Below are 22812 nucleotides of genomic sequence, written 5' to 3' on the forward strand. Positions count from 1 at the left end.
CCCAAAAACGCCATCCAACCTCTCTACCCCCGCTACACAATCTCCGGCCCCCCCCTCCCAAAAACCTTCTGCAAACTCCTCCTCCACACCCCCTTCTGCGCCTGCGCCTGCGCCGCGACATCCGCCCTCCGTCTCGCCACACCCGCCTCCGGCTCCGTGCCCCTAGGCGGCCACTCGCCATCTCTCTTCCACCCGTCCACGCAACTACTCACCACCGTCTGCAGATTAATCGGACACATGGGTGTTTGGCTCTGCATCACCACTTTGTCGTAAATGGTGCTGTGCGCGCGGCTGGTGATGTTGCGGCGCATGGGGGTGGAGGGGGGGAGGAGGGGAGGGGCGACGGGGACGAGTGTGTCGAGGATGGGTTCGTCGTCTTCTGGGGGTTTCTCGCCGGAGGGGGATGTGGGGGATGTGGGCGCGCATCGGGGACGGCGCACGATTCGGGCGTTGGTCCAGGCGTTTCGGCGGGCGGTGAAGCAGCGTAGTCCCTCGTTGTATGCTAGTTCCTCCTGTAATTTCCGCTGGCGACGGAGTTTCCTGCGGTCTGCAGACCGGCGGAGCGCCTCGCCCACGCCGTCTGGGGAGTCGAATCGGAAAGGGTTTATCTTCTTCTTCTTCGTCTTCGGCGCCTTAGCCGATCCGCTCGTGGAATTCGTACTCGTCTGCGCGAGCCCCCCATCGCTCTCCTCGCTCTCAGACATCTCGCTCAGCCAGTCCCCGCGCTCGATCCAGGTTGTAGGATCCGCGGGGTCGCCTTCGGGGAGAGCCTCTTCTGAGGGTTCTAGCGCGACGAGGTCGATTTTGTCGGGGAAGGACCAGTCGTTGCGGATTCTGGAGGCGAGGAGGTTGCGCACGGCTTCTTTTTGCTTGAGGCGGTCTTTGCTCGTTAGGTCGGCTTCGTACTCTGTTAAGGCGGGGGTGGTGGCCATGGAGCGGCGGCGGTGCGCGGCGGCGGCGCCGTTGGGAAGGAAGAGCATCGTGCTGTTGGTGGTGCCCGTGGTGGGCGTGCCGGTCTGGGGGAAGGAGGCGATGAACTCGGTGTTGCTGCGCGTTGGGAAGGTGAGGCTTGGGGGGTTAGATGGGGAGAGCGGCGACGGCGCATTGGCGTCCGCGAAGGGCGTGGAGACGGGGGCGGGTGCGGAGGTTCGAACTATTAATGCGGGGTTGGCGACTGGATGGGGGAGATGCGGGTTAGCTCGTTGTACTTATATGCTCGGTGCGTGCCGCATACGCGGATTACATGCTTCACCGCGGTTTTGTAGAGAAGGGAAGGAAGGGGGTTCGGGGCGACTCACGGTCTGTTGGATCGGCCCCTTGCAGGAAGGTCTCGTGGCTCTCTAGAGGCCTGGACTCTGTCGTCTGGGACGCCACATTGGGAGCATCGACGACGTCGACGCTCTCAGACACACTAGCGGCAGTGACAGGTAGTATTTGTTGCGCAGCGCTTAACTCAGCGCCTGGTTGACCGAGGAGCTCGGAATTCGATGGTGGTGAGGGATTGATCCCATCGCCGCGGAGACTATTGAGATCATCGCTCTGGGCGGTAGCTGTGGCGGCTGCGTCGTCGATGGGGTGGTGGTCACCGGACTGGCTGGATTTCCTTGGTTGTTGCCCCATGATGTGAGGGGTTGGTTGGAGGCTCGCCGTGCGGTGGCGGGGTAGTGAAGTGAGTGGCTTGCCCTTCCCGTATGGGATGCGGCGCTATTCCAAATTCCTTTCCCTATGAGTGTGAGATGTGAATGGGATGCATGTGCACGTTATTGTAAATATTGTGAATATTGGGGATTATTGTGAATATAGTGATGGGGAAGGTAGAAGCTGGTCGCGTGTTTGTATAGGATGTTTTTTGTGCAGCAGATTGTTCCCCAGTCCAGTGAGTGGACCTAGCTATGGATTAGCTACGGCGATTTGATTGTAAAGTGTGGAGAAATATGTATGGTACTTGTCAAAAATGGTGCTGTTCTCTGTTCTGAATTATACAAGTTGACACAGCTCTGTGTGGGTATATTTGAGTCTAGTGTTGAGTCTAGTATTGAGTCCAGTACTACAGTTGTACCGAGGCGGAATCGAATCATAAAATATAGATACCTGAAATATAGGGCATAGATGTAGAGAAATAAGGCGTTAAGACTTGTTTCTAAGGCTATAATGAGATATTGCGGATAAATTTATCACCGATATCACGTGAACCGTTTTCATTGAAATCGCTCCAACGTCCAGGATAGTCAAATCACGAGCAATATCACTGAAACATATATACGATGTCTAAAGGTCGCGCGTTCATTCCGGTCGTCTTTGCGGTCGGTTTTGGAGTTGCCAATGGTATGTTTTGCCCAATTACATGATTTGTCACATGTGCTAAAAGATACAAGCTCTCTGGGCTTTCGGTCCAGCATTCGAGGAGCAAGCTCAAGAGCGGGCGGAGAAAGCTAGGTTTGTTGCTTTATATATGATGTGATATTGAACAATACTGATATATTTCTAGGAGGCTAGAGGAAGGTGATAAACCGCTGGACAAGGAGGTTACCGCATCGATAAAAGCGGCAGCTGATGCAAGCCGCTCAGAGGCAACTGCTGAAGCTCTCCAAAGCAAATCAAACGTTTGGCAGACGGCTGCAAAGTTCTGGGATAAACCTTCAAATATTTCATCACCCACCAATGAAATATCCCAGACAATTACGAAGGGCCAAAAGCCTGATGAGTCGTCGAAGTAGTAGCTGAGCTGGGCTTAGAACGGAAGTTTGACGTGTCACATTCGGAATAGAGTTGTATTATGTTAGACTGAGAGATTTGCGATGGAAGGTTATATGTACGAGTATATGTTGGTGATTTACTTGGAGGAGTTCTCAGGATAGAGGTGTATAATAGATGGATGTTCAATGACTGGGTGTTTCTTTAATCGTCGGAAATTTGGACCAGGAAATAAGAGTCACTTAGTGGCTAAAGACAACCCATAGGCCCTGCTGCTGATTTGAGTGTTTATAGCAACTGTGGATAGGATAAAGGGCTCTCAGATACTCAAGGCTATGAGTAGCCCATAGGCTCTGTCGCCACTTTAAGTGTTTATAGTAACTCTAATAAAATACGGGATCTTGACAACTGAAAGCAGTCATTAATATATTGCTGTATTCCAATAGGCTGATTACTTAGGAGTCAAGCTAAAGTAAAAAATTATACCAGCCAGTTTTAATCGTAGGATCAATTATCACATGGACAAGGTCCCTTAGACCCTTGGACTTGGACGGCGAGTATGTGTCAGCCTCGTCATTGTTTACAGCGCAATCGCGGGGAAATGCAGCCTTGTGTTGCAACCTTCCAATCAAGTCCTGTGCATCACACATTCAACCCAACCAGGATTCAAACGAACTGTAAGGTGACGTCGATGATGTTGGTCTGCTAGAGAACACACTGAACAACAGCATCAAGCTATTCCATCTTCGCTTTCGCATTTCAAGGCCACCCCGTGGCACGCTGGGCATGTAATAGAGCTCCGTTCTGTACTATAACGTAGCGTTGATAAGAGAATCAACATGTCTACAAGAGCGGGAAACGGGAAGAAAGATGGCGATGGTGACCAAGAAAATGACCTCAAAACCCTCTTATCTGGGGAGCAGCGAGAGGGGTTTACCCTTCTCGTGGCAGATATTATGGAGCTCATGAAAAAGAGGACCTTGGATACCTTTGATGCGTCTTTTACGTCTGAGAAGCCTCAGGACCAAAACCTTGACGGCAAGAATCCGAATGCGGATCAGGATCAAGCTTCGAGTGAAGAGCAGGAAAAAGCCCAAGCTTTACGGGAGAAGCGGGAGAAAGAGATATCGGGACCAAAGATGCAAGAGTTGAAGAAATTAGCGTTGCAACACTTTCAAAAATGGGAGATGTCCGTACTGGGAAGAGTTGGAGATGTCCTCAATACCTCAGAGGCCACGGATGGCAAGCGCGAAGAAGCAAAGAATTTCGCACCCGCGGCGTCGGGCCCTCCGGCGAGACCAGAGTACAAGGTTGTTGGGATGTCTGATATATTCAAAAGTGCCTACCCATTTCTCCTTGGATTACTCCATTCAACCTCTACGTATATATGTCCGTTCCAGCTAGTATATGCTAACAAACTTCGTGAATGAAGAATCAAAAGACAATGTCAATACCGAAGAAGACGACGAAGAAGAAAATGACAGGGCCGACGCCGCTCTTATTCACCTTTACCCTCCAGTATCAACTACATTGCTATCACTGACGAAGAAGAAGCGGGTTCTCATATTGAATTCAACCCTTTTGTTGCTACTATCACTCGAGCATTATGAAGCTCATTCCCGAATTCTACTCCTCTACATGGCTTCGTCGCTCCATCTTCCGCTCGAGACCCTCACAGAAGACGAAGTCAAAATTGCCAAAACACTTCTTGAGGCGGCAAAACACATGTCGGCCGAGGAAGAAGCCAAGAAAAGAGGTGAAGAGAACCAAACGGCACGAAGGTGGAAAGTTGGACTTGCTGGAATTGCAGGAGCTGCCTTAATAGGAATTACAGGTGGTCTCGCTGCCCCTCTGGTAGCTGCCGGACTAGGTACCATAATGGGAGGCCTTGGCCTAGGCGCAACAGCAGCTGCAGGCCTCCTCGGCGCACTGGCTCAGAGTGGAGTTATAGTCGGAGCGTTATTTGGAGCCTATGGTGGTAGGATGACGGGACAGATGATGGACATGTACGCCAAAGAGGTCGAGGATTTTGCATTTCTTCCGCTGCGAGGCTCGACTAGAAAAGCAAAGAAAACTGCAGAAATCCCCGCCGAAGATAGGCGACTACGCGTGACGATCGGGATTAGTGGGTGGCTTACCCAGAGAGAGGATATCATCAGCCCGTGGAGAGCACTTGGTCATCAGAGCGAGATATTCGCCCTCCGATGGGAACTGAAAGCGCTCATGAACCTTGGTACATCCATGGAGTCTGTTCTTAAGTCTGCAGCGTGGACGGTGGCGAAGAAGGAGATCATTGCGCGGACAATTTTTGGAAGCCTAATGTTCGCTCTCTGGCCTTTGAGCTTTTTGAAAGCCAGCAAGGTTTTGGACAATCCGTTCAGTGTTGCGAAGAACCGAGCGGATAAGGCAGGCTTGGTGCTTGCAGATGCAATAATCAACAAGGCACAGGGAGAGCGGCCGGTAACTCTGATCGGCTACAGTTTAGGCGCCAGAGTAATATACTCGTGTCTGATGTCCCTTGCAGAAAGAAAGGCATTTGGTCTTGTCGAATCAGCCGTCTTGATAGGCGCTCCCTGTCCTTCAGATGGTCCTTTCTGGCGTGCTATGAAAAGCGTTGTCAGTGGAAGGCTTGTGAACGTCTACTCTGAGAATGACTATATTCTGGGATTCCTATACCGCACTAGTAGCATTCAACTTGGCGTTGCCGGCCTACAACAGATTGGAGACGTCAGCGGGATTGAGAATGTAAATGTTAGTGGTATAGTTTCTGGGCATCTGAGATACCAATATCTTGTCGGCGTTATCCTACAAAAGATTGGTTGGGAGGACATTGACCGTGGGGAGGTGGCAAGGGAAGCGGAAACGATTGCCTTGCTTGATAGAGAGGACGAGGAGAAGCTGAGAGAGATAACTGATCCTGATGAGGATCTTATTGATTTTGGCGCAGACAAACCAGTTGCCGAGACGAAATCCGAAAAGGATAAGGATGACCATGCGCAGGATAAATCTCGGGCCAACATAGACGACGACGTCAAGCCAGCTTCTGAGACGGACGAGAAGAGCAAGAATGACAACCTAGAGCAGGATAAACCACAGGCCAACATAGAGGATGTGCCAGAGAAATCACAACCCTGGGGAAACGCGTTCAGCAGGCCTGAGCGATCAGGAGCTGAAGAGGACGACGACAAGCTGCATGAGCCAATTGAGCAGATGCACTTCTGAGATTGTTTATTTATGTTTTTGAGATTTTAGTACGTGAGAGTTTAGCTAGGATACCAATGAATTTATGTCTCCCTTTGCTTGTGATGTTACAATTAATCCTTCTTATTCTTAACAACGAAGTACTCCCCAGTCGTTCTGTTAGCTGTGGAGAGCGGTTTCCAGTGGCGATCCTCCACCCCAGTTTCGCCCTCTAATTCCTCTAGACTCTCGATCGTGCTTTGTTTTATCTTTTTGCGTTCGCTCTCTCTTCTCCTTGGCCTCTTCATCTTCCCTTTGAACTCTTCCAGTGCCAATGCATCCTCGAGCGTTTTCAGCCCAATAGTACGTTCTGCCAACGCCTCCTTAGTCTCTTCGCGGATAGCCTGGAGAGGCTCTACACCCGTAGTATCAACCTTTTGTATCTCCCTAACAAAGTGAAGTTGTGATTCTAGCATTGCGATCATGCTTTCTTCCTCCGCAGCATCTTTTGGTTGTGGCAATGCGGATAATCGGAGTAGGTGAGAGAGTTGCGCGGGCGTGGTTGAAGGCGTGGCAGCCGCATCTGAGGCTGATGGGAGGAGAGATTTAACAGACCAGCTGGGTTTCGAGAGGAATTCCGCCGTGTCTGCTTCGGTTTCTAGTACTCGTTTGGCGGAGTATGTCCTCGTCAAGGGTGTTCTAGATTTTGATGCCAATGCTGCGAAGCGCAGACTCGCCCGGGAGCGAAGCCATACTGCCACTGGCATCATATACAATATATATGACGGCTATAATAACATTAGCCACGCATTTGCAATTGGGAATATGTTTATTCGTACCTTTCGATGCTGGTCATGGCACCTTGATGGGATTCTGATGCGAAAATGACGCTAAGGCGGGAAGTATCCATGCCACCGCGTCAGAGCCAAGCTTGGCTTGGTGCGACATATTGAACAACCACCCCTCCTTTTGATACCACTAAAGTTCAACAAAAACACAGAGCACACATAAAAATAATCATACATTTAAGGGATTCTCACATCCTCAAAGTAAAATGGCACAAGATCCACGTGCCCTTCTACAGAAGGTATGCTTTCATCCTTTGCGTCCTATATACCCCGCAGCGCTGCGACTACAAGCTCACACTGACACCGACTCCAGGCGGACAAGGCAGCATCGGGAGCTGGCGGAGGCTTCAGCCTTTTCGGCGGAAGGGGAGAAAAATGGGAAAATGCAGCAGATCTCTACACACAAGCGGCCAACGCATTTCGAATGCAGAAGCTGAGTACGTCGCAACCCCGAACACCCATACCACGACCCCACTAACCCCACGCCACAGCTAAGGAAGCTGGCCAAGCCTTCGAGAGCGCGGCCTCTATCCAGCTGTCGAAGCTTTCCGAGCCAGACGATGCGGCGAATACGTATGTGGAGGCGTTCAAGGTGTACCGCAAGTCAGATCCGTTGGATGCGGCGAGGTGTCTGGATCTTGCGATCAACCACTACACAGGGAAGGGCAACTTCCGCCGGGCGGCAACACATAAGCAGAATCTCGCGGAGCTTTATGAGCAGGAAATAGGCGACCAGAAGAAGGCGATCGAGAGCTACGAGATGGCTGCAAGCTGGTTTGAGAGCGATAATGCTGAGGCGTATGTAGCGGCCTAAACTATTCCGATGGTGGAGCTTCACTAACATGAGCTTGTTCAGATTGGCAAATAAACTGTACCTCAAGGTTGGAGAACTAGCTGCCCTCGACGGCGACTACTACAAGGCGGTCGAGCATTTCGAGAAGGTGGCTACCTCGGCCGTAAGCAACAACCTCATGAAGTGGTCTGTAAAGGACTACTTCCTGAAGGCAGGTCTCTGTCTGTTGGCCATTGGCGATATGGTCGCTGTGAACCGCGCCTTCGAGAAGTACCGGACTTTGGATTCTACGTTTGCGAGCACCAAGGAGCACCAGCTACTGGTAGACCTCGCCGAGGCAGTTGATGCGGGAGATCAGGTGGCGTTTGGAGATAAGCTGTTCCAGTACGATCAGATGAGCAAGTTGGATAACTGGAAGACGGCGATTCTGTTGAAGATTAAGAATGCAATTGAGGAGAAGGAAGAGGACTTCTCATAGAGAGATCGGGGGGGTGGTAACGACGTGGGGTAGATACGGCGTTGGTTTAATTATTTGTTGGGTTGGTTATTTGGAGCAAACAGAACAATCAACGAGGTTCCCATGGTACACTTTTGTTTTAATGAAGAGAGTAGGCTTATTATTTAAAACTAACTCGCAGTCATTCTTCCTGTTATGCCTTTGTCATGAAGGCAGCAATATCCCAAGTGATACCTTCCTAACCCACCCCTAATAACGCCAAACAATGCTAAGCCGAGAAGCTGAAAATCTACCAACGGATATTACAGCCAAACTCAGGCGCCTCCCTTCTTCGCAAAGCGACCCAGTGCAGGTCCCAGTTCCTGCTCCGCCTCCTTGATCCTCTTCTCACTCTGGCTATTCCTCAGTTCCATAATCTTGAGCTTCTTCTCATCGATGATGTTCCTGCCACCCTTCTTCCTGAGGTATTTCCTCAGACTGCTATTCTTGCCTCTCCCTCTATTCTTGACACCAGCCAAAAGCTCAGCTGGTGCCTTATCCAGATCCTTCTCAGCCTTGCGCTGCTCATCAGTCTGGAGGTTGAGGTTTCCGATGAATTCGGGGTTGAGCGAGATCATCTCTGGCTGCAGCTTGTTGAGCAGTGTCCTGACTTCGGTCTCCTGTCTCTGCTTGGTGTTCTCGTATGGGTTGATTTCCAGAGCGTCGTAGTTGGCCTCTCCGGCTCCTGGTACGATGATCGAAGAGAACCCGGCGTCGTGAGATACACCGAGGACATCTTCAAATGGACACCAACGAACCCGCTCGATGTTCTTACCTTCGCCGCCCCAAGCCATATATGGACTTTGGATCTTCTCTTGGTCCAGAGCGTGCTTGGTGAATAGGCCGCGCCAAATCGAGGTTTGCGTCCCCCAGCCGACTGCCGTGAGGCCAGTATCTGAGATAGCTACGGAAGAAGCGGGTCGGCGGGTGAAGTAGCTGTTAACCTCCTTGAACATGCGGATATCCCACACGGACATCTTCATATCCTGGCCAGTGGATACCATGTAGCGGCCCTCACGATCGATATCTATCGAGCGGACGGGTCCGCGATGAGCAAGGAGTTTAACAAGAGGAGTGGTAGAATTGGGCGACCACAGTGTGACGGTTCCGTTTTGGTGCCCCATATGGAGGATTGCGTTGTGGGGGTTTTGTTTGAGCGAGGTGGGGGATCCAAGGCGGGTTGGGATTTCGATGACAACCTGACCAGTTGATGTGTCTTGGTATTTGAGATATCCAGCATTACCCTACCTTGTATTAGTAAATTGACTGTAAATATTGACCGTTTTGACTTACCACCGTAGCTAATAGATAGTGGTATGGGAGGAACTCCATGTTGGTGACCTCGATATGCTTCTTCAAGCAATGGATCTCAACTCCGTGGCTGTCGTAAATGTAGACATACTTCTTCTGCGCAACCGCAAACATTTGATTGTTGTGCAGCCACTTTGCATCTCGAACTGTCTCGCCGAGTTGCAGCTCGCATCCGAGCTTCCCATCGCGCCAGTCCATTGTTGCGACATGACCTTTCCTTCCAGCAAGGAGCAAGTCCTTTCCAGTCCTCGTGTAGTCGAACACATATGGTCCCAGGCTATCCAACTTCAACTCAAATCCCTTCTTCGCCGTTTCGAGCGCTACGCTGCCCTTGATGTCGTCCTGCTTGACTTTGTACGTCCTTTCGAGGTCATTTTCTGGTTCGAGGAACCCGCCCTCGTTCTCGAGCAGGATCTCGGCATCCTTCGCTTTCAATGTCGCATTTTTGTATTTGCTCTCAAGAAGCTTGAGATTTCCTCGTAATTTCTTGTCTTTAATTCCCTTCACGGGTATTCTGCGACCGCGGCCATAGTCTCGTTGCGCCTCTTGCCGCCTGCGCAGCTGAGACACTTGATCTTTTCCGAAAGCCGGAGTGCGTTGCGTCCTTATCGGGCCAGCATTATTCGGGCTGACCTCCGTGACCGTATTGTCAATTGTATCTACAGCGTCCGACATATCGGAATCGTAAACGGCGTGGTTTTGAGAAATGTTCGTGTGGCTCCCGTCGCAAGGAAGAGGCTGGATTGTTAACTTTTTTGGTTGCCAAGATTTCGAGGGATCTAATCGCTCTTATCGGGCAGCGACCCGCGCACAGATAATAATTTTTTGGACAGAGACTGGACTTCCCCACGTTGACGCCCCTCCAAAATCTGTAGCAGTACACGATTTTCTGCACGTCAAGGTGGCCTCATTAAATTTACCGTACAGATTCAAAGCCGGAGGCAGCGGCAAGATGCCTGCAACTGTTGGTCACTCCCATAGGAGCACCACTAAGGTGGCGCACAAGTCTTTCAAGGCGCGCAAATCCACCAAAGGTGCCCTGAAGGAGATTATGAAGGGTATGATTTTCGGTACAACATGAAATAATAAAAACTGACATTTTATAGGCAAGGTCCAAGATGGATCCTCAGCTCGGAAAACTCCTCACCAGCAACTTATGTCGAAATTAGACCGACGAAACCAGGCCCGCCAGAAGCAACTCACCAAGCACAAGGAACACCTGAGAGACAGCAGCGTATTCAATGGCCGCGAGGGCGCACCGAGAATAATTGCGGTTGTACCGCTCTGCGAAGATGCAGATGCCGCCAAAGCCGTGGAGAAGCTGAACGGAAGCCTGGATGTCGAAGCGGAGGTTCCAGAGGAGGGCATCTGTCGCACGAACATCGATCGGTTCAAGCAGAAGATCCAATATATTGTTCTGAAGAGGGACTTGGCGGCTTGCATGGACGCCTGCAGAATCGCGGATTTTGTCATGGTTATCTTGTCGCCAGAGCAGGAGGTGGATGATCTAGGAGAGCTTATTCTACGAAGTATCGAAAGCCAGGGACTCTCGACACTATTCTCTGTTGTGCAAAACCTGGACACCATCGAGCCACCCAAGCGCCGCGGCCAGGTTCAAGGATCCTTGAAATCATACATCACCCATTTCCACCCCGAGCAGGAGAAGGTTCACAGCTTAGACTCAAGGCAAGAGTGCGCCAACTTGATGCGATCCCTATGCACCACATCACCAAAGGGTGTGAGGTGGCGCGAAGATAGGAGTTGGATGCTGGTTGAGGACGCACAATGGCCGGAAGTCGATGGCGAGAATGTTGTACTCACCGGTATTGTACGTGGCAAGGGACTCAAGGCCGACAGACTCGTTCAGGTTGGCGACTGGGGCTCTTTCCAGATTGAGAAGATTGTCGCAGCCCCTCTTGCAGCGAAGAAAAGCCATACTAAGACGGACGATATGGCTGTGGATGCGGAGGCATCAGAGGCGGAGAACGTCTTGGATACACCAACAGAAGAGCAGGATGACCTTGACGAACTAGCCCCTGAGGAAGTTATGATGGACGACATTGACATTGATACCGGAGTATCTGTCGCGGGAACCGAAAAGCGAGGTGTGCTACTTGATGATCATCACTATTTCTCAGACGATGAGACACATTTGCCAGCTGCTCCAAAGCGCCTTCCAAAGGGTACATCGAATTACCAAGCTGCTTGGTACTTGGGCTACGATGGATCCGAGGACTCTGATTTCGAGGACGTCGAGGAAGAGGATACGGCTATGGAGACCCAGGCTTTACCACAGGATGGTGTTGAGGGAATGGCTCCACGTGAGCCAACAGAGTACGCCGCATCAGAATACCCCCAGTCGGAGCTGTTCTTGGACAGGTCAGCAGAGCAGGAAGCAGAGCAAATCGCTGCCTTCAGAAAGAGCAAGGTCAACGAAGCAGACGAGGACGCTGAATTCCCAGATGAGATTGAGCTCCAGCCTCAAGTTCTAGCTCGCGAGCGTTTGGCTAGATATCGTGGACTCAAGAGCTTACGGACCAGTCACTGGGAGGAAGATGAAGATAGAGTCCACGAGCCAGAGGATTGGAGGAGGCTTCTGCAAATACAAGATTACAACTCATCGAAGGCTCGTGTTACTCGCGAGGGCCTCGTTGGTGGTGTCCCGGCTGGTACACGCGTCCACGTGTACCTGCGCAACGTTCCCCTGAGCCTCCGCGAGTCGTTCAAGGCTTCCAAGCCAGCGACCATGTTCTCATTACTGCGCCACGAGTACAAGCGGGCAGTGTTGAACTTCAAGATCACGCTCAGCTCAGACTACCCCGAGCCCATCCGCTCAAAGCAAGAGATGATCATGCAAGTTGGACCAAGGAGATTCGTCATCAACCCAGTCTTCTCTCAAGCTGGAAACCCCCAGAACAACGTCCACAAGTTCGATCGCTTCCTGCACCCAGGTCGCTCGGCTGTGGCGTCCTTCATTGGACCACTCACCTGGGGCTCCGTTCCTGCGTTATTCTTTACTCGCCCGTCGGCAGAGGCTTTGGCTTCTGATCCTAAGGCAGCAGAGATGCCACTCATTCTCATTGGAACGGGCACATCTCTTCCCCCATCCTCCTCCCGCGTCGTCGCCAAGCGCATCATCCTTACTGGCCACCCCTTCAAGATCCACAAGAAGCTCGTTACCATCCGCTACATGTTCTTCAACCGCGAAGACGTGGAGTGGTTCAAGGCCCTACAATTATGGACCAAGCGTGGCCGCAGTGGATATATCAAGGAGGCGCTTGGTACGCACGGATACTTCAAGGCTACATTCGATGGCAAGATCAACCCCCAGGATTCCGTGGGAGTCAGTCTGTACAAGCGCGTCTGGCCGAGGAACGCGAGGGTGTGGAAGGGAGTTGACGAGGAGGTGCCTAGCCTGGTGGAGGATTTGGAGGGCATGGAATTGCAGGATGCGGATATGGATGGTGGTGTTGCGATTTAGAGATAAACGGCATTTCGGAATGCTTATGCTTTTATGAGGCGTCTTGGGGAGAAAAGAATATGATCTAACCTGTTACAATGATAAAACGCTCAAACCTTCTTTAATGAGATCTGTGCTGAAATAGTGAGAAGACGTTCTCGGACTGAGTAGCAAACTTGAGGTTAACTTGTTGTTCGTGCGGTGCGGGGCTTGGGGTAAGCATTATCCGATAAGATTAGATCTTACGATCCAGGAACAAGGAACGGGAAACCACGTTGTGGCTATGGCTATAATTTTGGTCACCACAATATGAAATAAATCTTGTAGAACGCGCCAATCCGTGTTTCTTCACCCATAAACCTAGAAACAAATGCTCCGCCTTATCTAAATATTAATCCTTATATTATTCTATATTATTCAATATATTACAGCCTTATCAAGCCTTTCAAAAATAAATTTATTATCACGTGTCGACTGTGGGAGAATTGATTCGCGTGGGTCATTTCGTATCAACCCTGCAGGGTCTTGGAGATATCCTCCTCTTCCCACCCCCCTCTCCTCTGCAACCTCAGCAACTCGACACCGAATCAATCCCGGGTCGATTCATACAGGCACACACCATCATGCCTCATTCCACAGCAACGACCGTGCAATCGAAGTCGAAAGCCAACGGCAATGCTACTACTACCGCCGTAAAGACTGCTAAGGGGAACGGCGAGGCGAAGGCCGCGTCAACACCCAAAGATGACGAGAATTACGAGCATTTCTTCTGGACATACACCGAAGAACCTCACCGGACGCGCAGAATGGCCATTATCAAGGCCCATCCAGAGGTACGTTCACCCAATTTCCCTCCCACCTCCTCCATCCACTAACACTCCCCCTCAGGTCACCAAACTCTGCGGTCCCGAGCCCCTAACCAAATACATCGTCACCTGCGTCGTGGCCCTCCAAATCACCTGCGCCTACCTATTACGGAACACCCCCTTCTTCTCCTGGAAGTTCTTCCTCACCGCGTACATAATCGGCGCAACCGCAAACCAAAACTGCTTCCTCGCCATCCACGAAATAAGCCACAACCTCGCCTTCCGCTCCCCGCTCGCCAACCGCCTCTTCGCCATCTTTGCAAACATCCCCATCGGGATCCCCTACTCCGCCTCCTTCCGCCCCTACCACCTCACGCACCACAAGTCACTGGGGGTAGATGGGTTGGATACCGATATGCCCACCGCATTCGAGGCGGTGTTCTTGGATTCGATTCTGGGGAAGGCGTTCTTCTGCACGTTTCAGATCCTCTTCTATGCGCTGCGCCCGATGATGATCTATCAGATCCCCTTGACGAATATACACTTTCTCAATATCGCGGTGCAGGTAGCCTTCGATATCGGACTCGTCAAGTATGCGAGCGGAAACGCCTTGCTCTACTTCATCCTCTCCAGTTTCCTAGCGGGTAGCTTGCATCCCCTAGCCGGCCACTTCATCGCCGAGCACTACGTCTTCGCGCACCTCTCTCGCGAAGCGCGCGACCCGCGCACCAAGCTCGATACGCCTGTGCCAGAGACGTACTCCTACTACGGCCCCCTAAACTTCTTCACCTGGAACGTGGGGCTGCACAATGAGCACCATGATTTCCCAGCTGTGCCGTGGAGTCGGCTGCCGGCGGTGTATGAGATCGCGAAGGAGTTTTATGAGGATCTGCCGAGGCATGAGAGTTGGGTGTATGTGATTTGGCAGTTTATTTGGGATAAGGAGGTGGGGATGAGCTGTAGGGTTAAGAGGAAGGAGGGGGGGAGGAAGGTGGGGGGGGGAAATGTGACGGCAGCTTGGACGGAGCAGGAGATTCAGGCTTGATGATGAGATATGATATACGAAGTTGTATATGCCCGTGGTTATTTACGGGATTGGGTGTATTTGTACGACGATTTCACTGTAGAACTAGAGTAGCATATGCCGTACGTAATTCACAATTATAAAAGGTTCAAGTTAATATCAGGATCAATGACTCGTATTCGAATTATAGAACCATGATCATGAAACCCCCGCCTCCTCCTCGTAAAAGAACCTAAAAAAAAAGTATGCTGTGGTGGTGGTGCGAAAGAACTTATAAAAGGAACTTGGAGCCGGTATGTAAGAAACCACGAAGCTCACGCAGGGCCTTCAACGTACTGTGGACGCATTACCAGTACCCCCAGCCACCGCGCTCGCCCGCCATCTTGTACGTAGGGGCCTTAAAAGTACATAAATAGGAAAAAAGAGAGAGCTGATCTTGTGTTCTCGTCACGGTAGTAGTGGTAGTGATTTCTTGCCAAAAGCACGCCCTGTGGGTATGTGTAATGGACACATGACATGACGTCCCTCTTCCGCAGCCTCAGCTTTTTCATATCTCCCAAGTCGTCACGCCCCGAAAAAGGCACGTAGCGTCTGTCTGTCTGTCTGTTTGTCTGCGCGCGTATACGGTTTCGAAAAATGCTACAATCGCCTTCCCTCTCCATCGTCACATCACATCGCCCCGGAACTCCTCGATACGTGGGCTGGATCGCCAGGTACGCGCTGTGGGTATATTCAGTCTAGAAGAAGAAGTAGGCGATGAGGAAGGTAAGGAGACACAGCGCGGCGGTGATGTGGACGGGGACGCCCTCTTGCGATGTAGTTCTGATGGCTGCCTGTGCTGCTGGGACGACTTCGTCGGCGCCTAGGGCGTTGCCGGCCTTGCGTAATCTCAGGCCGCCTTCTTGGCCGTATGAGGCGATCGTGGCTTGGGCCTGCGACAGCTGAGCCTTGAGCTCCTCGACTGAGTTGGGGAGAGCGGAGGAAACGGCGGATGGGATCGCCTTGATGTTCTCCTTGGCATTGGCCTTTGACGCGGCTGGCTCGGCGGGTAGCGGGGAGCTCTCGGCCCTGAGTTGTGAGGATTTGGAGTCAGAGACTGATCTGTTGCCGGTGGCTTCGGAGAGGGGTGCCGATCGTTGAGGCGTGGATTCTTCTTGGTATGGGGAGTGGTAAAGAGGAGCAGCCGTATTGGGGGTCGTATCGTTCTGGAAGGCCAGCTGTTAGAACCGCACATTCGGTAGATGGGGCCGGTAAAGGGGACTTACGAGACTGCTGTTCACACCGTTTCTAAGAGGCGTAGAAACAGCTGGTAGGCCGGCGCTCTCCTCCGCAAGGAAGACGACTCTAATCTTCTTCTCCTGGATCGACGACTTCTCCGCTTGGTCGATTTGCTGCCACTGCGACTGTGTTAGGGGGGAGCTTCTCCGACGTGGTGGGACAAGACTGTCTTACGATCTGGGAAATGTTGGTGAACTCCTTATCAGCGGTGACCGCCACAGATTGCACAAGGAACTTGTCGCGGCATCTCGTATCGGCGGGTGGCTCGACTTTCATGGCCTGTAGGAGGACTTTGTACGACGGTTAGTGGACAGCGCATTTTCGGGTGCGCGGAGCGAGCTGAACAAACCTGAAACCTCGACTTCCTTTCCCGGCTCTATCCTGCCAGAGTTTGGTCTGACGCAGTACCTGTAGATGTTTGTTAGCATGACATGGCCGAAGTTGCGCGCTGGGGGGTGTGGTCGCATGGTGGATCGCATACTGTTTTGGTGCCGTAGTCTTGACCTGCAGATTGAAATGGGTCAGTAATATGCCTTGAAGCGCCTGAATGGAGATAATACCTTGAATGCAATGGGAGTAAGATTCGGGTTCCTGATCTTGAGGACTTGCGACACCTCCCTTGTGAAGGGGCCTAGAACTATCTTTCAGTTATCCGTCCTAAACTGTTGGGGGTGATCGAGCCACGTACGGTGGAAGCCGAGCTCTTGCGGATCGATTTCGACGGACATATTTGCGAGATTCGTAGAGGCTGTAGGGTGTAGACTGCGTTGAGTAGTGCGGCGAGTAGAGGTTGAAGCTCCAAACTTTGGCCAGATACCGTGGAGGGAGGTTGATTGATGTTTGGGAGTAGGTAGCTGAGGCGAGAAGTGGATCGGGGTGGACGGGGGGCGAGGCTAACAAGGGCAAGGCAAAATACAAGCGGTGGGGGGACGGAGAGTTTAGTTGCTGAAGAAGCTGACTATTATATAGTATTTGTAGGAGACCGCAATCAATAAAATGTACGAGGAGGAGGAAAGTTAGAGAAGAAAAGGTGAAGAAGAATTGGATCGTGGGGAGGGCAGGCAGGTGTGTCTTATTCTACGAGACAAGAGAGAGAGTCGCATCCATGTCATTCTACTACTACGGTATTACGGTGGTGGTAGGCGGGTAGTGCACCCTTCACGGTTTAACACCTACTAACACCTTCCGTCTGCATTTCTAAGCGAAACATATGACGTTCCCGGAGCCGAAAATCATGTTTGCTCTGTATGCTCATTTCCACCTTGGTGGGTTGGAACTTGTGGTGTGGGATAGGATAGGATACCACTATAATCATCGTTCGTCCACCATATAATAAGCCACCAACGAAACAGGGACTGCGACAACGCCATCTCTTCTGCATCTTCCGATACTTCACCAGTCTCATAGATAAATATATCTAGCTGTCTTCTATCTACGATAATACAACTTCGATATTTTATTTCTCGATCCTTCTCTTATCTTCCGCCACCAACACAGCTCAACGACGCTACCCCGCCACGAACCCGCAACCATGGCATCGTCTGACCTCGATGTCCTCGTGGACATGGGTTTCGATAAGGAGAGGGCCGACATGGCAGTCAAGAAGACCGGTGGCCGTAAGTTTGCTTTATATACACCCTTACCCTTGTCATAAAGAAAACGCCATTCACTGACTAACTCCAACCAATAGTTCAAGGTGCTCTCCAGTGGCTGGAAGACAACCAGGACAAGTCGCTAGAGGAGATCAAAGCCGCAGCTGCACCAAAGAAGGTCGACGCCGCCATCGAAGATGCGAATGAAGAGCCGCCCGCACTGCAGGAGGGCGAGGTAGCGCGATCACTCATATGCAATGAATGTGGAAAGCGCTTCCGGAGCACAGCACAGGCCGAGTTCCATGCTTCGAAAACGTACGTGAGCTTTCATACCATCCGATCCGATACATCATTACAATTTCACCCACTCCAACCTTACTTCACTTTACTTCACTTTACTTAACCATACTAACGTCCCCACCCAGTGAACACCAAGACTTCGCCGAATCAACCGAAGAAATCAAACCCCTCACCGAAGAAGAAAAAAAGCAGCGCCTCGACGAGCTCCGCGCCGCCCTCGCGACAAAACGCGCCAAGCAATCCGCAATCGACAAAGAAGAAGCCAAGCGCAACGAGAAGATCCGCATGAAGTCCACGCGCGAAGTCCAAGACGCCAAGGAAGAACTCGCCAAAAAGGAGCAAATCAAAGAAGCCTCCGCAAAGCGCAAGGAGAAACTCGATGACATCGCGGCCAAGAAGCGCATCCAGGAGAAGATCGCAGCCGACAAGGAGGAGCGGCGCATCAAAGCCGAGAAGGCCAAGGCGGAGAGGGAAGGGAGAGCGCCGCCTGCTGATCCGACGGTGACGGCAGCGCAGGCGGTGCCGGTGGTGAAGAGGCCGGTGGCGAATCATACGGAGGCGAGGCTGAGGTTGCAGATGGCGGAGGGGAATTTGCAGAAGACGTTTGCGGCGGAGACGACGCTGTTTGAGGTCGCGGAGGCGATTATGAAGGAGAATGGGACGGAGGTGTCGAGCTTTACGCAGAATTTCCCGAAGAAGACGTATACGACTGAGGACTTTGGGATGACGCTGAAGGAGGTGGGTCAGGTGCCGAGTGGGGTCTTGATTGTGAAATAAATTGGAACAATATAGGACGGGTCCTTTCAGAAGAAGGAATTAGATACGGTGGGCTGGTAACCATGTCTTAGAGATGACTTGGGATGCCTCATGAATTCAAATGAGAAATAAAGAAAGTTAATTATAGACAACTTCAAAACCAGTGTGGCTAGCTGGCGGTCATAAAAATGTATCTTCCGCGTTGTCTAATAATTTGCAATGAGAAACGCTAGCAAAACAGCAGTCATAGTTGGGCACTTGGATATCTTTCCATTTTCTTCTCCACAACAAGGTCATTAGACATATCCGATTCCTTCCAAAAACGCCAGATTTGGTCACGCACAGCGTCATACCGCTGACACTTCCCCCTCCTTCCGGCCGCAGAACTCCTAACAATAGACTCCTCATTCATCTCATCCACCCACCTCAAGGCCCACTCATCCTCTGCCTCTTAACCTCATGCCCCCCCCCACCCCCCACCCCACCATTCATCGGCATCTCCCCCAACGGCAACCTCTCCCCCGCCCCCGGCCCACCCCCATCACCCGCCCTCTTCCCCACCATAGTAGGCGGCTTATAACTCCCCCTATTCCCCAACGGACTCGGGCTCCCCGGCGCCCCCACGCGCCTCGTCGCATCAAGCTGCGGATTCACCACATTGATATTCCCCCTTCCTACCGGCGCCACCGCCGCCGCCGCCGCTGGTGGTGCCTGTTTAAAATTCCTATTCACGGGAATAGTCTTCGTGTGGTCGATACCGGGAGTCTTGCGGATGGAGGGGGACTGGGAGTGTGGGTTAAACACCGCGGTTTTGGGGAGGCCGTCGGGGGCGAGGCCGTCGGTGGATAGGGCGGCTTTGGCGGAGAAGAAACCGATTGGGGGGGGGCCGTCGGGTGGGGGGTGGAAGGGTTGGTTTGTGGTGTCGGCATCTGGGTTTGAGGGTCTCGTGAAACTGGGGGATGCGGAGCCGTTGGGGGGAGGAGGCGGGGTTCGTTGTCTGTTGGGTTGGTTGAGGACTCGGCCGTGGCCGGGAACAGCGCCTTGGGGGATGCCGCCGGTTGTGTTCGCGGTTGGTGGCTGAGATATGCCGCGCCCGGCGCCGGAGCTGGACCTTGATAAGCCGCCATTTGGTGTTTGGGGCTGTGATGGGTGTTGTGGGCGTGGTTGTGGGGGGCGCGCTCCGTTTTGAGGTTGCGGCCGGGATGGAGCTTGCATTTGCTGTGGCCGGGCTTGAGGCTGTCTGACCTGGTTCGGCATAGCATTGTTCTGTGCAGCTGCTGCTGGACCGGGTCCATTGGCTGGTCGGCCAGCATTGATGTGAAGAGCCGCTGGTGGAGGCACGTCTGGGAGCGCTACCTCGTCAGGGTGGGAATCCGGATCATACGCAGACGTAAAGTCAGTCTCGTCGAATGCTCCATCATCAAACTCATCCTCAAACGACCCTCTAGCTGTCACGCTTGGAATCAAATCCGGTTCCTGCTTTAAAACCGGCACATCAGGTGCTGCTTCCTCTTTCTTCGTGGCATAAGTCCCATGCCTATAAAGATTGTCGACTTCCCATTTAGTCGGCGCCACTTTCACCTTAGTAACCTTGGCTAGGTACTCCTTGTCGTAAATACAATTCCCCAAGACGTTTCCAAAGTTCCTCAATGCTCTCTTCATAGCATCTGTTGTCCCTTCCTTTTTTGCCTTCTCGAAAGCCGCGGCTTTGCCCTTGCAGTTTTCGATATGCCCGTAGCCGATGTCCTCATGGAATGTCCCATCTCGTAAGCTGACCCGAACGATGACAGAAAGACCCAGGTTGACTTTGCCGGTAGTAGGGTTCTCGTCCACAAAATCCACCTGAAGTTCTTTGATTTGACTAGACCAGCCGTTGAAGCCAAAGACTTCGTTGGCAAGCTGGATGCATTTGTCTGCTGGGATATAGTGTAGCTTCTGGCCTCCTGGGCCGGATCTGGATGATATGTACTCTGGGCCTAATTGCTTCTGTAACCTGCTTTGGAGACTTGCAATCTCCTGGGCTGTGTATTCGGATATATGTGGTCTAACTTCTTCAAATGGATTGGCCGTATTATTCCCGCCATTGTGCTGGTCGCCTGGCCTGTAAGACATTAGGGATCAGCTATTCACCGTACAGTGCTGTAGTACTCACGCAGGCATAGCGGCGACGGTAACTAGCAAGTGGGATATAGCAAATATATCGAGACCATTGATGTGAGATCGTCTGCGTCGTGAATCAGCTCCTAACTCTGAAATGCCGGCCTGTTGACGTTGGGGTTACAAGTCGCGTTACGATTCCCCGCTAGAACTCCAGGTAGACGCGAACCAAATGCGCGGTCAGGTGATCATATCTTGATAACCTCCAACCACGGATATCTGCTTGGCCTCTCTGGTTGAAAGTTAATTCTCAGATCACGATTTCACTTTCTTTCCAATTAATTATGTCGAATCCGAATACGCCCGCAGCCCCAAGAGGCGGACTGTCGCTCTACGCAAACCTTCTTGATCCCTCATCCTCATCCAACACAGCGGCCATCATATCTCGCGCGCCAGTCGCATTCAACACGGACAGCGGCGCCGCAGACGACGAAGCTTCAGCGAAGAAGCAACAGATCAATGCTGGTAGATATTGAACACCCCTCCAAGCAGTCTAGCTTGTAGACTTCAGAATTGCTCACGTCTGGTTGCTTTGCGAACGAATAGCCGCACTACGATTTCAGCCGACTAAGCGTCCGCAACTATCATCGCAGAAGGGAAAGCCAAAGCCGGGATTCCCAAGGCCGACGGCGCCAGTCGATCCGGATTCCACAAAGCAGACTGTGAGCAATATTGCCCCGCCTACTAGGCCCCCGGCAAAGAGCACATTGGCCGACTGGGCTGTCGCGGGGGAAGACGACGATGTGAATGGATTTTATGGCGGCGGGGAAAAGCGACAACGCGGGGGGCGTAAACGCCGGAAGAAGAATAGGGAGGAATACGCTGTTGCGCAGGATTGGGATGATATATACGACCCGTCACGTCCGAGCAGTTACGATGAATACAGGCACAGTGATGAGCAGATCCGGGAGGTGAGGGAGTGGAAGGACAGGCTTTACGCTCATCGGAAGAGTAGGAAGTACTCTAGTGATATTGAGAGTGATGAGGAGCCTGCACGCCCGAATATGAGTAGTAAGTATACATACATCCAGTCATGAGCCATCACTAATTGCATACAGATCAATTCGCCCCTCCACCCTCCTTTGCGCCGCCGCCATCCTTCGCTCCTCCATCATCTTACGCACCTCCCCCACCACCACCAGACGACTCACACGAGCCAGCTCCAGGGAGATCCTCACCCGCCTACTCCCCTCCCCCACCCCCCGAACCCCTCTCAGCAGGCGTCATATCCCGCGCCCCAGTCCGCTACAACCTCCCCCCCGCCCCCTCCGAAATCCCCGCCTCAGAAGCCGAACTAGCCCTTGCCCTCAACGAAACCGGTGACGAAGAAGAACCTTCTGGCGACCAGCCACGCTCAAGTCGTCCCGGCCAAGCCGGCTTCGCGCAGAGGTTGATGTCCAAGTATGGCTGGTCCAAGGGCAGTGGTCTTGGCGCCGATGAGTCGGGGATCGTGAACGCGCTACACGTGCAAGTTCAGAAGCGGAAGAAGAAACCTGATTCTGAGGGCGGGGGGTTCGTGGATCCTCAAGCTATTGGGAAGATAGTCGGAGGGAAGCGAAAGACCCCTGCTGGGGAGGAAGAGGGTAAGTTTGGGGCTATGTCGGAGGTTGTGGTGTTAGAGGGGATGGTTGATGGTATGGATCTCGACTCTGAAGTGGAAGGGGCGGGTGATGGAGGGATCATGCAGGAGATTGGGGAGGAGTGTGGGGAGAAGTATGGGAATGTTGAGAGGGTGTTTATTCACCGGCGGGAAGGGGGGAGGGGGACTGTGTTTGTGAAGTTTACGAGCCAGTTGAGTGGGTTGAGGGCGGTGAATGCGTTGGAGGGGAGGATATTTAATGGTAATACCATTAGTGCTAGGTTTTATGACCCGGAGAAGTTTGAGGAGGGCATTTACGAATAGGTTCTTTCCATGTTTAATATAAGTAGCGGTATTTAGGCTACTAAATCCAACGGCTTCCTACGCTGCTCTATGCCACCCCAATACCGTCTTCTGATATACCTGTCATGTCGATGCTACCCAAGTCTTTGGAGCTGCCAGGCTTAGTAGATACTCATGGGGAAATTCAAAAGCTTCCAGACTGCCCTTCCATATGCACCTGTCATGGCTGGAAGTA

General features: G+C 52.1%; 12 protein-coding genes across 12 annotated transcripts; 7 read left to right on the forward strand and 5 right to left on the reverse strand.

Moving 5' to 3' along the window:
• Nucleotides 1-32: 32 nt before the first annotated feature.
• On the reverse strand, nucleotides 33-2029 carry VE01_09502 (uncharacterized protein; the record flags this gene model as incomplete). Its single annotated transcript, XM_018278915.2, has 3 exons — nucleotides 1946-2029; nucleotides 1299-1886; nucleotides 33-1174 (listed from the first exon to the last, which is right to left on the reverse strand). Exons 2-3 carry the CDS (start codon nucleotides 1618-1620, stop codon nucleotides 33-35), a joined length of 1464 nt encoding a protein of 487 aa, XP_018126007.1. The 5' UTR covers nucleotides 1621-1886; nucleotides 1946-2029.
• A 214-nt stretch (nucleotides 2030-2243) lies between these two features.
• On the forward strand, nucleotides 2244-3129 carry VE01_09503 (uncharacterized protein). The gene is made up of 3 exons (XM_018278916.2): nucleotides 2244-2325; nucleotides 2376-2436; nucleotides 2489-3129. The coding sequence occupies exons 1-3, from the start codon at nucleotides 2265-2267 to the stop codon at nucleotides 2715-2717; spliced, it is 351 nt and encodes a 116-aa protein (XP_018126006.1). The 5' UTR covers nucleotides 2244-2264; the 3' UTR covers nucleotides 2718-3129.
• A 186-nt stretch (nucleotides 3130-3315) lies between these two features.
• VE01_09504 (uncharacterized protein) lies at nucleotides 3316-5968 on the forward strand. The gene is made up of 2 exons (XM_018278917.2): nucleotides 3316-4032; nucleotides 4127-5968. Exons 1-2 carry the CDS (start codon nucleotides 3534-3536, stop codon nucleotides 5914-5916), a joined length of 2289 nt encoding a protein of 762 aa, XP_018126011.1. The 5' UTR covers nucleotides 3316-3533; the 3' UTR covers nucleotides 5917-5968.
• Nucleotides 5907-6746, reverse strand: VE01_09505 (uncharacterized protein). The gene is made up of 2 exons (XM_059464074.1): nucleotides 6714-6746; nucleotides 5907-6662 (listed from the first exon to the last, which is right to left on the reverse strand). Exon 2 carries the CDS (start codon nucleotides 6642-6644, stop codon nucleotides 6009-6011), a length of 636 nt encoding a protein of 211 aa, XP_059319301.1. The 5' UTR covers nucleotides 6645-6662; nucleotides 6714-6746; the 3' UTR covers nucleotides 5907-6008.
• On the forward strand, nucleotides 6723-8155 carry SEC17 (vesicular-fusion protein S17). Its single transcript, XM_018278919.2, has 4 exons — nucleotides 6723-6961; nucleotides 7036-7159; nucleotides 7214-7520; nucleotides 7579-8155. Exons 1-4 carry the CDS (start codon nucleotides 6929-6931, stop codon nucleotides 7991-7993), a joined length of 879 nt encoding a protein of 292 aa, XP_018126009.1. The 5' UTR covers nucleotides 6723-6928; the 3' UTR covers nucleotides 7994-8155.
• On the reverse strand, nucleotides 8129-10447 carry UTP7 (Small subunit (SSU) processome component). Its single transcript, XM_018278920.2, has 2 exons — nucleotides 9305-10447; nucleotides 8129-9255 (listed from the first exon to the last, which is right to left on the reverse strand). Exons 1-2 carry the CDS (start codon nucleotides 9995-9997, stop codon nucleotides 8287-8289), a joined length of 1662 nt encoding a protein of 553 aa, XP_018126008.1. The 5' UTR covers nucleotides 9998-10447; the 3' UTR covers nucleotides 8129-8286.
• Nucleotides 10275-12803, forward strand: VE01_09508 (uncharacterized protein; the record flags this gene model as incomplete). Its single annotated transcript, XM_018278921.1, has 2 exons — nucleotides 10275-10380; nucleotides 10429-12803. 2 exons carry the CDS (start codon nucleotides 10275-10277, stop codon nucleotides 12801-12803), a joined length of 2481 nt encoding a protein of 826 aa, XP_018125980.1.
• Nucleotides 12804-13405: 602 nt separating this feature from the next.
• VE01_09509 (uncharacterized protein) lies at nucleotides 13406-14762 on the forward strand (the record flags this gene model as incomplete). Its single annotated transcript, XM_018278922.2, has 2 exons — nucleotides 13406-13615; nucleotides 13671-14762. 2 exons carry the CDS (start codon nucleotides 13406-13408, stop codon nucleotides 14631-14633), a joined length of 1173 nt encoding a protein of 390 aa, XP_018125997.1. The 3' UTR covers nucleotides 14634-14762.
• A 41-nt stretch (nucleotides 14763-14803) lies between these two features.
• On the reverse strand, nucleotides 14804-16951 carry SCS2 (phosphatidylinositol-binding protein scs2). Its single transcript, XM_018278923.2, has 7 exons — nucleotides 16579-16951; nucleotides 16451-16521; nucleotides 16372-16394; nucleotides 16240-16298; nucleotides 16065-16180; nucleotides 15878-16009; nucleotides 14804-15817 (listed from the first exon to the last, which is right to left on the reverse strand). The coding sequence occupies exons 1-7, from the start codon at nucleotides 16616-16618 to the stop codon at nucleotides 15350-15352; spliced, it is 909 nt and encodes a 302-aa protein (XP_018126015.1). The 5' UTR covers nucleotides 16619-16951; the 3' UTR covers nucleotides 14804-15349.
• Nucleotides 16952-17150: 199 nt separating this feature from the next.
• VE01_09511 (uncharacterized protein) lies at nucleotides 17151-18766 on the forward strand. The gene is made up of 3 exons (XM_018278924.2): nucleotides 17151-17506; nucleotides 17581-17797; nucleotides 17908-18766. The coding sequence occupies exons 1-3, from the start codon at nucleotides 17422-17424 to the stop codon at nucleotides 18557-18559; spliced, it is 954 nt and encodes a 317-aa protein (XP_018125995.1). The 5' UTR covers nucleotides 17151-17421; the 3' UTR covers nucleotides 18560-18766.
• On the reverse strand, nucleotides 18647-20814 carry RAD52 (DNA repair protein). Its single transcript, XM_018278925.2, has 2 exons — nucleotides 20691-20814; nucleotides 18647-20639 (listed from the first exon to the last, which is right to left on the reverse strand). The coding sequence occupies exons 1-2, from the start codon at nucleotides 20696-20698 to the stop codon at nucleotides 18965-18967; spliced, it is 1683 nt and encodes a 560-aa protein (XP_018126016.1). The 5' UTR covers nucleotides 20699-20814; the 3' UTR covers nucleotides 18647-18964.
• Nucleotides 20815-20909: 95 nt separating this feature from the next.
• VE01_09513 (uncharacterized protein) lies at nucleotides 20910-22756 on the forward strand. Its single transcript, XM_018278926.2, has 3 exons — nucleotides 20910-21160; nucleotides 21242-21706; nucleotides 21754-22756. Exons 1-3 carry the CDS (start codon nucleotides 20980-20982, stop codon nucleotides 22596-22598), a joined length of 1491 nt encoding a protein of 496 aa, XP_018125996.1. The 5' UTR covers nucleotides 20910-20979; the 3' UTR covers nucleotides 22599-22756.
• The last annotated feature ends 56 nt before the right edge of the window (nucleotides 22757-22812 follow it).

Source organism: Pseudogymnoascus verrucosus (genome assembly GCF_001662655.1).
Source record: "Pseudogymnoascus verrucosus strain UAMH 10579 unplaced genomic scaffold scaffold_65, whole genome shotgun sequence".
Taxonomy (NCBI): Eukaryota; Fungi; Ascomycota; class Leotiomycetes; order Thelebolales; family Thelebolaceae; genus Pseudogymnoascus; species Pseudogymnoascus verrucosus.

What these genes read in the sequence shown, in the direction of transcription:
- VE01_09503 (XM_018278916.2), top strand. Translation starts at nt 2,265, where the DNA reads ATGTCTAAAGGTCGCGCGTTCATTCCGGTCGTCTTTGCGGTCGGTTTT. An exon ending in CGGTTTTGGAGTTGCCAATG is followed by an intron (nt 2,326 to 2,375) that starts GTATGTTTTGCC and finishes AAAAGATACAAG; the next exon opens with CTCTCTGGGCTTTCGGTCCA. An exon ending in GAGCGGGCGGAGAAAGCTAG is followed by an intron (nt 2,437 to 2,488) that starts GTTTGTTGCTTT and finishes ATATATTTCTAG; the next exon opens with GAGGCTAGAGGAAGGTGATA.
- VE01_09504 (XM_018278917.2), top strand. Translation starts at nt 3,534, where the DNA reads ATGTCTACAAGAGCGGGAAACGGGAAGAAAGATGGCGATGGTGACCAA. An exon ending in GATGTCTGATATATTCAAAA is followed by an intron (nt 4,033 to 4,126) that starts GTGCCTACCCAT and finishes TCGTGAATGAAG; the next exon opens with AATCAAAAGACAATGTCAAT.
- VE01_09505 (XM_059464074.1), bottom strand. Translation starts at nt 6,644, where the DNA reads ATGATGCCAGTGGCAGTATGGCTTCGCTCCCGGGCGAGTCTGCGCTTC.
- SEC17 (XM_018278919.2), top strand. Translation starts at nt 6,929, where the DNA reads ATGGCACAAGATCCACGTGCCCTTCTACAGAAG. An exon ending in ATTTCGAATGCAGAAGCTGA is followed by an intron (nt 7,160 to 7,213) that starts GTACGTCGCAAC and finishes CCCACGCCACAG; the next exon opens with CTAAGGAAGCTGGCCAAGCC. An exon ending in GAGAGCGATAATGCTGAGGC is followed by an intron (nt 7,521 to 7,578) that starts GTATGTAGCGGC and finishes GAGCTTGTTCAG; the next exon opens with ATTGGCAAATAAACTGTACC.
- UTP7 (XM_018278920.2), bottom strand. Translation starts at nt 9,997, where the DNA reads ATGTCGGACGCTGTAGATACAATTGACAATACGGTCACGGAGGTCAGC. An exon ending in ACTATCTATTAGCTACGGTG is followed by an intron (nt 9,256 to 9,304) that starts GTAAGTCAAAAC and finishes AATACAAGGTAG; the next exon opens with GGTAATGCTGGATATCTCAA.
- SCS2 (XM_018278923.2), bottom strand. Translation starts at nt 16,618, where the DNA reads ATGTCCGTCGAAATCGATCCGCAAGAGCTCGGCTTCCACC. An exon ending in AAAGGAAGTCGAGGTTTCAG is followed by an intron (nt 16,181 to 16,239) that starts GTTTGTTCAGCT and finishes CGTCGTACAAAG; the next exon opens with TCCTCCTACAGGCCATGAAA. An exon ending in TCACCAACATTTCCCAGATC is followed by an intron (nt 16,010 to 16,064) that starts GTAAGACAGTCT and finishes ACACAGTCGCAG; the next exon opens with TGGCAGCAAATCGACCAAGC.
- VE01_09511 (XM_018278924.2), top strand. Translation starts at nt 17,422, where the DNA reads ATGGCATCGTCTGACCTCGATGTCCTCGTGGACATGGGTTTCGATAAG. An exon ending in AGTCAAGAAGACCGGTGGCC is followed by an intron (nt 17,507 to 17,580) that starts GTAAGTTTGCTT and finishes TCCAACCAATAG; the next exon opens with TTCAAGGTGCTCTCCAGTGG. An exon ending in GAGTTCCATGCTTCGAAAAC is followed by an intron (nt 17,798 to 17,907) that starts GTACGTGAGCTT and finishes GTCCCCACCCAG; the next exon opens with TGAACACCAAGACTTCGCCG.
- VE01_09513 (XM_018278926.2), top strand. Translation starts at nt 20,980, where the DNA reads ATGTCGAATCCGAATACGCCCGCAGCCCCAAGAGGCGGACTGTCGCTC. An exon ending in GAAGCAACAGATCAATGCTG is followed by an intron (nt 21,161 to 21,241) that starts GTAGATATTGAA and finishes GCGAACGAATAG; the next exon opens with CCGCACTACGATTTCAGCCG. An exon ending in TGCACGCCCGAATATGAGTA is followed by an intron (nt 21,707 to 21,753) that starts GTAAGTATACAT and finishes AATTGCATACAG; the next exon opens with ATCAATTCGCCCCTCCACCC.